This window comes from Rhinolophus hipposideros (assembly GCF_964194185.1).
Source record: "Rhinolophus hipposideros genome assembly, chromosome: 10".
NCBI classification, from domain to species: Eukaryota; Metazoa; Chordata; class Mammalia; order Chiroptera; family Rhinolophidae; genus Rhinolophus; species Rhinolophus hipposideros.
In genome coordinates this window covers 75,349,471-75,361,733 of record NC_138056.1, presented here as the reverse complement: position 1 = coordinate 75,361,733, position 12,263 = coordinate 75,349,471, and the positions used below count along the sequence as shown (strand labels likewise).

Sequence of the window (12,263 nt, the reverse complement as noted above, 5' to 3'; positions counted from 1 at the left end):
CTACCTAAAATTTCACATACAGTGGCTGCATCATACATCTACCTAAAATTTCACATACAGTGGCTGTTTTCGTGTTAAAAGGACAGTGGTTTGTGATGGGCAGTTAATTCTTCTAAGTTTGCATTAATTTTCACAGCCAATGGTATATTTTGTTTTTAAAACTTTTTACTTTTTGATGACAGAGGTAAGCTTCAAGTGAAAATTTGCTGAAATGATATAGAAATAACTTACCTTACTCTTTGAATCCCTTAGTGATGTTTCTATAAAAGAGACAATTAAAAAATCATTCTAAAATTATCCTTTACAAGTGGTTTAAAATTACTATACTGTATCCTCAATCCCACCAAGCCTACATTTTGCCCACCTCTTTGTTTCATGCTTACCAATTTTCATGGTTCTAGAAGCTCCAGGCTTGGTATTGTAACAGATCCGCTGCAGTTCACATTTTCCAGTCAGCTTCCTCATTACAAATTTCAGGCAGCGCCACAAAAATTTACAGTAAAAATACAGGCACACCTGGATCAACATTCTGTCAAAAACAAAAGATAGCACCCTTCCAATAGAACTCTGGAAGAGAATAGAAAGCAGCCACCACCAGCAAGAAAAGAAGCCCAGAAGAAAACCAACCATTAGACTTCTGGGTTTACAGCTTATTTTATTTTTCTAGTCCCGTGTTATTTTATTTGGGATAGCTACAAACCCATCATTGGGAGGGAAGATCTACGAGAATACACTTACTGAGGGCAAGCAACTCCAGAATGCACTATTTGATATTTGATATTCCAACAAACTGAGGGTGAGGCGTGGGAATCCTTTCCTTTCCTATCTTTGCCTAAAAACATTTGAAAATAAATTAGTACCTTGAAAATAATATCTTTGTGTTCTAGAATTTGTTTCTCCCTTAGACACTAGGAAAGAACGTGCCGTGGCAACTCTTCTGCCTCTGTAGTCAGCCTCTCGGCTTGCCCTGCTTCATTTCCAACCCATCCTCAGTGCCCTTTTTTGGGTCACTATTTTATTCTCCCCTTGTTTCCATTCTTTCCTCCTCCCTCTGATTTCCTTTAGGAACTGTTGTCCTCCTTGAGGACCTGGTCGTGTGGCTACGTATTTCTCTGCTCATGAATCCCAATACTTCTTGGACTTTTCAGGAAGATCTCCTCATTGGTTCACTGAACAAGCATGTTGACTTTGGTTCTCCAACATCCTCTGATTTAAACCTTCCCAAAACTACACCCCTTGACAAGTTTGTTCTTGGCTCCTGCTAAACAAAGTTTTCTTTATTGCACACCCTATCTCACTCCAAAAATACCTCAACAGACTATGAAGTATATTGTCATCAATCATGTACTTTTTCTAGAATGTCTCTGGCATGTGAATTTGTATTTTATGTTGAGTTTTATTTTTAATATGTCAGTGTCTACTACTTCACAATTCCGTTCAGAGTCTCAAAATGACTCAAGGTATGGAAGAGGACTCATCCAGGAATTTATATTCAACCCATCTTCTCTTAACACTATGCATTCCTAGGAGGCAGAATTATTTATATTACTTCCTTTTGGTGTCATTTAAAAAAGATGTTTCATTTTCTCAAATAATCACTATTTCCCTCCAACTCTAACATAAGGTGATCCAGAGTCATTCAGATGAATTCGAGTAGTTAACCAACAGCCTCATCCCTGAATATGAACCAACACCTTGACTGTTCTTTTGCTCACATGCTCTGGCTACAATATCTTGAACAGCCTGTATTAAAAATAAAAAGTCCAAAAGGCTAACCTGTACAAAAGCATGGGGTCTGTATCATATAAATACAAAGGGAACAGAGGAAACAGTATAAGTAATCAAACTGCTACAGTAAGATAATACAGTGGAATCCTTTGTAGGTAATAAAATTATGTTCTAGAATATCTAATAACATGAAGAAATGTCCAGAACATGCTTACCAAATAGAAAGAAGTTAGAAATAAATTTGTATAGGATGATCTAGTTTTTCGTTAGAAATTAATCAAAAAAATTTAATCATGGGGGCAGCCAGATGACTCAGTTGGTTAGTGTGCAAGCACTGAACAGCAAGGTTGCCAGTTTGATTCCCACATGGGCCAGTGAGCCACGCCCTCCACAACTAGATTGAAGACAACGAGCTGCCACTGAGCTTCCAGAGAGGTAGCTGGATGGCTCAGTTTGCTAGAGTGCGAGCTCTTAACAAGGTTGCCAGTTTAATTCCCACATGGGATGGTGGGCTGCACCCCCTGCACCTAAAGATTGAAAACAGCAACCGGACTTGGAGCTGAGCTGCGCCCTCCACAACTAGATGGAAGGACAACAACTTGGAGCTGATGGGCCCTGGAGAAACACACTGTCCCCCAATATTCCCCAATAAAAATAAATTAATGGTGAGGTGTTTCTCTAAACAAGGAGAAAAAGACTGGCAGGATACAAAACAAAGATGTTAACAGTGGTATTTCTAGGTAATGGAATTAAATGGGGAAAAATATATTTTCTTCTTTGGTTAAATATATGTATTTTTCTCTAATACATGTATATTATTTTATTTAAGAAAAACTGAAAGTTATAACAACCATTAAAATTTCTAAAATAATCACCAAAGCCATTATAAAAGTGCATATAAAATTTTATGTGAAGTCAGTTAGATTCTGCTGAAAGACAAAAAGTGAATTGAATTATTCTACTGTAAAGTCTGAAATTCAACTGTTTTAGTCAAATATTTCTAAGACCTATTAGGATTAGGTTATCAGCTCCCAAAAAAAAGTAATCCTAAAAATAAATTTAGTGGATGATTTTAATTATTATAATTGAGTTTGAAATTTTATGAAATCTCAACTTGTTCTCTTGGGAAAAGTTTTCCATTTTCCCAACTTTTGGATAGCTATGCCAGAAAAAAGATTGAGCGCTATTTCTGTGAACTGGTCACCAGCCAAGTGATAATGATATTAATTACTGTTTGGCATTATTCCTATTACTAAGTCAAGGATAAAAGCTTTCCATGAGATCTGCCCATATGGTACCATGTGCAATTTCCAGTAAAGTTTGCCTAGTATGTGGGCCAGCTCCTCCAACGAAGCCTCTTTAAGTGCGTGTGTCAGGAGTCCGTGATAATCTGGTTTGTGGGGTACTACATCTTCCTAGAGAAGAGGGTTCTGATTATTGTTTAAGGAGAATCCTTGTATTCACCCTTCTTAGGGTACAAGCCATCAGAACATATTATAGCTACATTAAACTACAGAAAGATTTCCCCGTGCAACTTCTCCATCAGATCTATAGAAGGTGTGGCTTGAGACCTGGAGGTGTCATCCTAGGTGGCAGGAAGTATCCAGATGGAGAGTGACTTACAGCCCATCTGCAATTTCTCCCACTGGCCTGCTTGTATATGAGAAGAAAATGCTTGAGGAACTGTTTTGCATCAAGACAGCCTTACATAAAAGGAGAGAAAAGACATCATGTTCTCCTTGCTTTCATCTTTTTTTTTTTCAACTCCCTTGAGGATGTTCAAACTGTCAAAGACAGGGAAACCCAGTGGAAATCTACAGTAAGGGGTTAGAAATACTGCATCATTTCTTAGGGCTCACTACTCTGTGAGGTCTGTCACAACCCTCTCACATAATCACATAAACAATATCACAAATCATGAAAGAGAAATGCCCATTTCAATTGTGAAGTGAATTTATACACTGCTTCCTTACCCTTTCATAATTTCTGGGCCAGTTGTCCTGATAATGCTATTTATTATCAAGGAAAAAAACAAGGAAATATATGTGTGTGTGTGTGTGTGTGTGTGTGTAATATATATATATATACATATAATAACATAATATGTATATATTTCCTTTTATATATATATATATATATATATATATATATATATATATATATATATATATATATAAAAGGAAATATATACATATTTCCTTGTCTTTCTAATGGGCCAACATACCACAAATATTTCATTAAAAGGTCAGCTTGCTGTGTGAGACACTTTTTTCTGCTATGCTAGGTACTATATTTTTTCAAGCCACATCATCAGATCAATGTTTTGACAGACATAATTTATTTTACATTTAGATCATAAACCTAAGACATGGTCAGAGATGGGAATACTAGTGCTACCTCTTACTCTGGAAGACTTATGTTGATGACAGAAACAATACCCAGCTTACTTCCTCATGAAAGGACCGAATCAGCAAACCTCCAATGAGCATCTCGTGATGGCTGTCCTTCACCATCAACTCCTGCCAGGAGTTCATTTCTTACATTTTTGGATCTATTTAAGTCCCTAAATTATAAAGTTTATGGAAAAACTGCTGAAGGTCCAGAGGAGAACAATAAACATGATTAAATATTTTGAGAGAATGTTAAATTGGTTTGGCATGTCTACCCTGAAAAAGAAGAAATTAAGAAATAGATTTTTAAATGATGTTAAGCTAATCAGTTGTTGATTTAGAAAAAAAGGAAGGAAGGAATGGAGGGAGGGAGGGAGGGAGGGAGGGAGGGAGGAAGGAAGGAAGGAAGGAAGGAAGGAAGGAAGGAAGGAAGGAAGGAAGGAAGGAAGGAAGGAAAGGACGGAGGAAGGCAGGGAAGGAGGAGTGGGAAGGAAGGAAGGAGGGAGGGAGGAAGGGAAAAGGAAAGGAAAAGAGTGTCTGTTTCTTATCTAAGTTTAAGGACATTCGGATTCGTAGAACCTTTTGTCCTTTTAATTTCCTTTATCTCCTTATGCTTCTGACTGCATACCTTGAATGAAGACATCTCAGATGTACCTATGAAGCAGATCCCCCCGTTTGCTTTCTGTTCCTACTCTCAGAATAAGAATTATAGCCACGCCTTCTCCACTGTCTGAACCCAATGTTCAGGGAGTTTGTAGCTCTGCTTGTTTTTATATCCTGGCCTGAATCACCAAACCAAACATCTTAGTTTTAATTAGGGGAATGTGTTTCTTTTTTTTTTCATAACACTAGACTTAGTTTTTTAAATTCTGGTGGTAGATGCTCAACTCACTACTGAAATCATGTGCTACATTTTGTAGGAATAACAATCACATTTTCAAGACTACAAGAAGAAAATACTGATCTCTATCTCCTATTTTTAATAACTACATGCACAGAGAGCAGCTTTTTTGTGTGTTTGTTTCTAGTTTTTTAATCACATCTTTTGATAGTGTTCCAAAACGAGGTACAGCAGCTTCCTAAGATGAATGACTTACTTAAGCACTGGCAGATTCTGACTTAATAATAACAGCGATTTACACATGTTCTATTTCCAATATTTTCTGTTACTGCCATTTATTAGTATGCTGCAGAGTGAAGTATATATATGGCTGAGTTCACAGCAGTTTTCTGTGTAAAGGCAATTATGATCACTTTTATTATTTAACATTCGTTCTCTAGCTTGAACCAGAATAGCTACCCAAAGTAAATTATTCAAAATGGATTATATCTCTGTTACCAAATAAAAGCAAGCTCTTGTCTTGTGGTGCCTGGTGAAAAGAATCCAGTCAGCAGGGACAGGGCCTCTGAAACAGGAGATGCATCTAGAACCATGAGGCCTCCTGCGTGCAGGGTGAGGGGTGTGGGTACCTGTAATGCAACACTACTCCATCATCTTAAATTTGTGACTCTGATGTCTTCTTTTGAAATAATAAGAGAAAAGTGGCTTATTTTGAACAGTTTCAACGAATTTGCTAATGAAAGTTAATTCTTGCTTGAAGAAATCCTGTAATAAATAAGAAGTACACTCGGTGAAGAAGAAAATGTACAAAATAATCATAGTTCTTGGTCTAAACCACAGTTTCCTAAACAAAACACCCTTCATCTAAATGGCCATAAGAATAGCATTGTTTGTTCAATGTCTCCTACATTTCATGCACTTTCTAAAATGACACTTAAAAATTTTTTGTTGCTCTACTGAAGTTCCCAATCAGGGGCTCTGGCCATCAGTCGGAAATTAACTTATCAATTGCCCTTGTAGACCCTAATAGGACCCTATTAAAATGACCTAATGAGCTTCCTATTAGAAAGAGTACTTAATACATGAACTGGAAAGGGGAAATCACACGAAGAAACCACTCGTGGGCCTCTAGAAAAACAAGAACACATTGTTCCCATTGAGCAGCCTCAAGGCAGTGCCAAGTGCCCAGGCAGTGTGGGCCCAGTGGTCTTGTCCGTAATTCTTTATCTGAAGAGATCACACTACCTTTGAAAAACAGAGAGCATAAATATATCCTGGATCACTACTATTCTAAATTCTATTGCAAAGGACACTGTTTCTACGTTCCAGGGAAATTATATCTGACGGATTAGCAAGCAACAGACTACCGTGGGATAACTAAAAATCTAATTAATGGCTTATTCTTTTCCTTTCAAAGAAAAGGAGGCACAGGTTTCTATTAATTAATTAATGGCATCACTATCTAACTAAAAATTTGATATTTAAATACATACATTTTACAAGATTTTTAAAAATCAGATTTGTTTTGCTATTTGGATAACACTTTCATTGATTATTTATAAAGGAAGCAGCAAACACATTATACTTTGACATTTCAAAGTACTTAAATGTAATCTCAAATATACTCTTTCATTTTAAATAAAAATATTTTTAAAAGAGCCCAAAGTAAATAAATCTATAAATAAAATAAAGTAATCATCCAAAATAGGCCTCAAAATCTTCTATAGGGATAAGGAGTGGGTCTGTTACTATTATAAATATACTACATAACATAATTTATATATATATGTATATATGTATATATATGGACCAGGTAAGAGGATATTCTCAGTACTATGGATAAATTAATTTCTGTTGAATTAAAGACCTAGAACTGTTGAAGGAAAGATATTTTAAATGCATTGGGGGAAAAATTAAAAGTGATTATTGAAAGATACTTTACTTATTCCTTCACTGAGCTGAACAAACATAAAATGAGAAGACTGGCTGCACAGTACAGAAGGAAAAAGGGTGGGGATTAAGGCAGAAGGAAAAAGCAAATATGAGTTAAAAACTTAATTTCACTGCAGCCACATGCCATCCCTGTCCACAAGGAACTTACAGTCTAGTAAGGAAAATGACAATAAAAACAAACAAAAAGAAAAAGAGTGTGATGATTCTATAAGTAATTACTTAGAGTGCTAGTGAGCCAGAGGAGAGAAAATACCTTCCTCTGAGATTAAACAGTAAAGCCAACTCTTGATTTTCCTGACGAGAAGGCAAGAACAACAGGAAAATTAACATGCCTTATTCACTTCACAACAAATGTGAAAAATATGAGGTCTGACAATTAAGTTCGTGAACTTGCTTTCAAAGCTGTTGCTAACCTTTCTTGATATCAGAGGGATTATTCACTATGACTTTCTACCAACTGGACAGTTAACCACATTTATTATTGGAAGTGCATGAAAAGGATGCATGGAAAAATTAGACAACCTGAACTCTTCACCAACAATTCATGGCTCTTGCATCAAAACAATGCAGCAGCTCACACGACACTGTCTGTGAGGGAGTTTTTAGACAGTAAACAAATAACTGTATTGGAACACCCTCCCCACTCACCTGATCTGGGCCCCAATGATTTCTTCCTTTACCCAAAGATAAAGGAAATATTGAGAGGAAGACATTTTGATGACATTCAGGACATCAAGGGTAAATATGATGACAGCTCTGATGCCCATTCCACAAAGAGTTCCAAAACTACTTTGAAGGGTGGACAAGGCGCTGGCATCAGTGCAGTCTCCCAAAGGGAGGACCTCGAAGGTGACTTTGGTGATATTCAGCAACGATGTATGTAGCACTTTTTCTAGCATGAATTCGGGAACTTAATTGTCCGACCTCGTACAACAGTTAAATGAATGAAATTCAAACCAACATTTATTGAGTGTCAGGGCTTTCATTTATCTCATGCTCTGTAGGAGGGGCTTAATGAACAGTGCTGTGGCTAAAGGGCAGGCCCTGAAAAGCTGAAAAAAAAACCAAGGGGTAGGAGAGGTGGGGTGCTGATAATTGACCTCTAAATGTATCTCTGATGGCAGTTTGATGGCAACGGGCAGACTCTGTTGAGGTCACCTACAGGATATTGCCTAGAAAATTAATCAAGTTAACATATTTCAACAAGAGTATGAAAAGTTTTTTTTAAATGCTGGGGAAAAAAATAAGTTAAAATATACGATGTATAGATATATGTGTATTTGTGTATATACAATGTGTGTACATATACATACATATGTGTATATACATGTATACTTATGAACATATTTAAATACATGGTGTGTGTGTGTGTGTGTGTGTGTATTCTGAAAAACAGAAAACTATTGCTAAACATACCAGTCTATAGTGAGAATGGTGTTTGGATGCACTGGTCATAACCCTTTTTTGGGATTTAGCTTCCACATTGCATGAGTTCAGTGAATGCCTCAAGTAATGTTAACCAAATTCTGGCATAACTACATGACCTGCACCTTCTTCCCGTCAAAAGCCATGAAAATTGGTGGGTGCTGAATGGAAATACTGCCTAACTAAAAAGGAAGTGTCTGGAAGTCTGACTTCAAACCTAATGTCAATTTGTTGCTGTGAGCTGTATGACTTTGGACAAGCTACTTTGCTTTTTTGGGCTTCTATCTTCTCATTTGTAAGGTAAAGGGAATGGACTAGATTTCTAGCTGTAAGTGAAAGCTGGATATGTGTCGCAAGGGAGAAAGATTTTTCATCTGACTCTCTCTTCTTTTTAAGGACCACTTCAGGTTTTGGTTACCATACTTCTGGGCTGTTTTATGCCGTGCTTGCAAAGGTGTCCAAGAACTGCGCCCAACTTTATCTTTAGAACTTATGTTCTACTCAAGTAAACAGGCTCTACAGCCAACAGACTTGGACCACTTGCTGCCTGTGGCAGCTGATCACAATTTCTCAGGCTTTGTTCACGGTATCTTCTCTACCTAACACACCCTCTATCCTTATTTAAAAATATTAATATTCTAGTCTTCCCTTTCTCTCAACATCACCTGAGAGAAGCTTTCCCTGAACATTCCTGTCACAAAATGCCTGTAGCATGTCACAGATCACATTCCTTTTTATATCTTAGCTTTGTATGTGTATGCCTCACCTCCTTACCAGGTGGTATGTTACTTTGGAGCAGAGACCACCTCATATTCACTTTTGCCTCACAGTAGACACACACTGAGGGGGTAATACAAATCATCAGAAATAGCTTCGTCAGCTAGGCCTGCACTCAAATATCCACGTGCCCTTGGGCAAGTTACGTAACTTTGCTAAGACTTCTTCCTCTGCACTGTGAAATGGGATATTAATTCCTACCTTATTGCTATTATTATTAATAGAAAATAATAATTTAAAATGTGGTATAGCACAATTATTACCAATAAATGCATACTAAATGAGTCAGTGGACCAAGATTTTAATCAAGTGTGAGTGACTTATAAAACACAATGCACAGGGGACGTCATGAAAATGGCGGCGTGAGGTGAGCCTCTGTAAAGATCCCCTCGAATTTACAACTAATTGAACAACAATAACTCCTCAAAGGACTCCCTGGACAGCAGAAAGGCAAAACGAAAAGGGCCACTATGAATTCACCTAAAGGTGGGCGCGAATCGCGTGAGCCGGAGAGAAGGGAAGGGAGAAGTGGGAGCCGCACGGGCGCAGGACACAGACCCGGAATTACCACAGCTGCGGGAGAGGGAAGAACTCGGACTGCTAGGGCTCCACTTATGGCCCACAGGGCTGAGGGGACAGCATATAACACGGCTGAACCCAACGCTCACGGCAGAGACGTCTGAGAAAAGACTGAGGAAAGAAGGCTGAAAACGGTGATTTAAGCCCTCACTGCCGAGCAGAGAAGGGAAGCCTTAGGCACTGAGACTAGTTGCCCTCCCCCTACCCTCCCAGAGCTCGCCCCGCTCCCACCTGCCTGGTGCTCTAAGCGGAACAGTAGCAGTGTCAGATCAAAAGAACACAATATTTGCTGTTCTGAGAACTGTGGACCGCAGACACAGATTCGCAGCCCAACCAGTTTCGGCAAAGGGCAGGGAGCTGTGGAAGCAGGACCGGCTGTGGTGGTGGTCCCCTTCATTGCTCTGGGCCACCTCTCAGAACTCACCCCACCCCTGGCCCACCTATCTGGGCATATACCTGCAGGAGTAAACAGAACTGCTGAAACACACAGGCTCAGAATCTGGTGCAGGAAGAGCTTTGGAACTTCAAAAGCTCTCCGCATACCCACAGGAAAAACTGCACCCTATGACCCAGGTGAACTATTAACAGAGGAGAAACCCGTCTCCCAGGGAATCCCCCCATTGTGTGAGAAGCTGGAATAGTGCAGAGAAAACACAGCACTACCATGTGAGAGAGAAAAAAAAGGCTGCAGGCAGAGAGAAAATAAAACATTCTACCAACAAGTACTGGAAAACAAAAGAAAGACCTCTTCCTATCAACCTGTTGCAGAAGCCACTCCTGTAGATGACTAGGAAGAGAAATAATAAATGAGTAATTGCCATGAATAACCAAGCAACAAGACAGCTCAGAAAGAAAGTGAAAAGTCTCCAGAAAAGGAACTTAAAGATATGGAAATATGTGACTTAAATGACAGAGAATTCAAGATTGCAGTTATGAAAAAACTCAACGAGATGCAAGAAAACACAAGAGGGAGTTTAATGAACTCAAAACACAATCAAAGAACAACATGAGCATTTTACGAAAGAGACTGAAATTTTAAAAAAGAACCACATAGAATTTCTGGAGATTAAGAACTCAATAGAAGAAATTAAGAATGAAATAACCAGCTTTGGTAGTAGAGTTGACCAGATGGAGGAAAGAATCAGTGACATCGAAGATAGAAACCTGGAAATTACACAGATGGAAGAAGAAAGAGACTTGAGACTTAAAAGAAATGAAAGAACTCTACAAGAACTTTCTGACTCCATCAGAAAGAGCAATATAAGAATAATGGGCATACCAGAAGGATAGAAAGAGAGAAGGGAACAGAGAATATATTCAAACAAATTGTTGATGAGAACTTCCCAAACTTGTGGACAGAACTGGATCCTCGAATCCAAGAAGCAAATAGAACACCTAATTACCTCAATCCCAACAGGCCTTGTCCAAGGCACATTGTATTGAAGCTGTCTAAAATCAACGACAAAGAAAGAATCCTCAAGGCAGCCAGGGAAAAGAAGACGGTAACCTACAAAGGAAAGCCCATTAGATTATCATCAGATTTTTCAGCAGAAACTCTACAAGCCAGGAGGGAGTGGAACCAAATATTCAAACTATTAAAAGAGAGAAATTATGAGCCAAGAATAATATATCCAGCAAAGATAGCCTTTGGATATGAAGGAGGAATAAAGATCTTTCCAGACATACAGAAGCTGAATTTTCTAATACACGACCTGCACTACAAGAAATACTAAAGGAGGCTATTCGACCACCATCAACAGGGACAATTTGCGGCAACCAAAACATAAAAAGGGGGAGAGTAAAGGCCTGAACCAGAATATGGTAACGGAGAAAGTAAGCGTGCTGAAGAAAATGGAATACTCTAAATATCAAACTTTCTTTTACATAAACTTAAGGGTAACCACTCAAAAAGAATCCAGAACTGAAATATATACTGTAATAAAAGAAGAAACACATGGGAAACATCATAGAATACCACCACACAGAAATAAAAGACAACAACAAAAAGGCAAAGAAACAATGGAGACACAACCTTACCAGAAAACTAAAGATAGAATGACAGGAAATCCTCACATATCAATAATCACCCTAAATGTGAATGGACTGAACACACCAATAAAAAGGCACAGAGTAGCAGATTGGATCAAAAACTAAACCCAACCATATGTTGTCTCCAAGAGACACATCTCAGCTACAAGGACACACACAGACTCAAAGTGAAAGGGTGAAAATTGACGCTCCAAGCAAATGGTACCCAGAGAAAACCTGGTATAGTCATAATGATATCAGATGAAACAGACTTCAGGGTAAAAAAGATAACAAAGGACAAAGATGGACATTTAATAATGGTAAAGGAGGCTATACAACAAGAAGACATAACAGTCATCAATATTTATGCCCCCAATCAGGGAGCACCGAAATATACCAAGCAACTACTACCAGAACTAAAGGGAGAAATTGACCAAAACACAATTATACTAGGAGACTTAAATACATCATTGACAGCTATAAATAGATCATCCAAACAGAAAATAAATAACGAAATAGCAGCCCTAAATGACACATTAGAT

The 12,263-nt window shown here is 38.2% G+C and overlaps 1 protein-coding gene across 4 annotated transcripts in view; it reads right to left on the bottom strand.

The window, feature by feature from the left end:
* Positions 1-12,263, bottom strand: part of ELMOD1 (ELMO domain containing 1) — a 70,098-nt gene that overhangs the window by 24,367 nt on the left and 33,468 nt on the right. For all 4 annotated transcript variants that reach the window (XM_081064218.1, XM_081064219.1, XM_081064220.1 and 1 more), the window contains exons 3-4: positions 384-529; positions 232-260 (exon numbers count right to left, since the gene is read on the bottom strand). In XM_081064218.1, the coding sequence (XP_080920344.1) occupies positions 232-260; positions 384-529 (175 nt within the window). The remainder of the gene's footprint in view (positions 1-231; positions 261-383; positions 530-12,263) is intronic.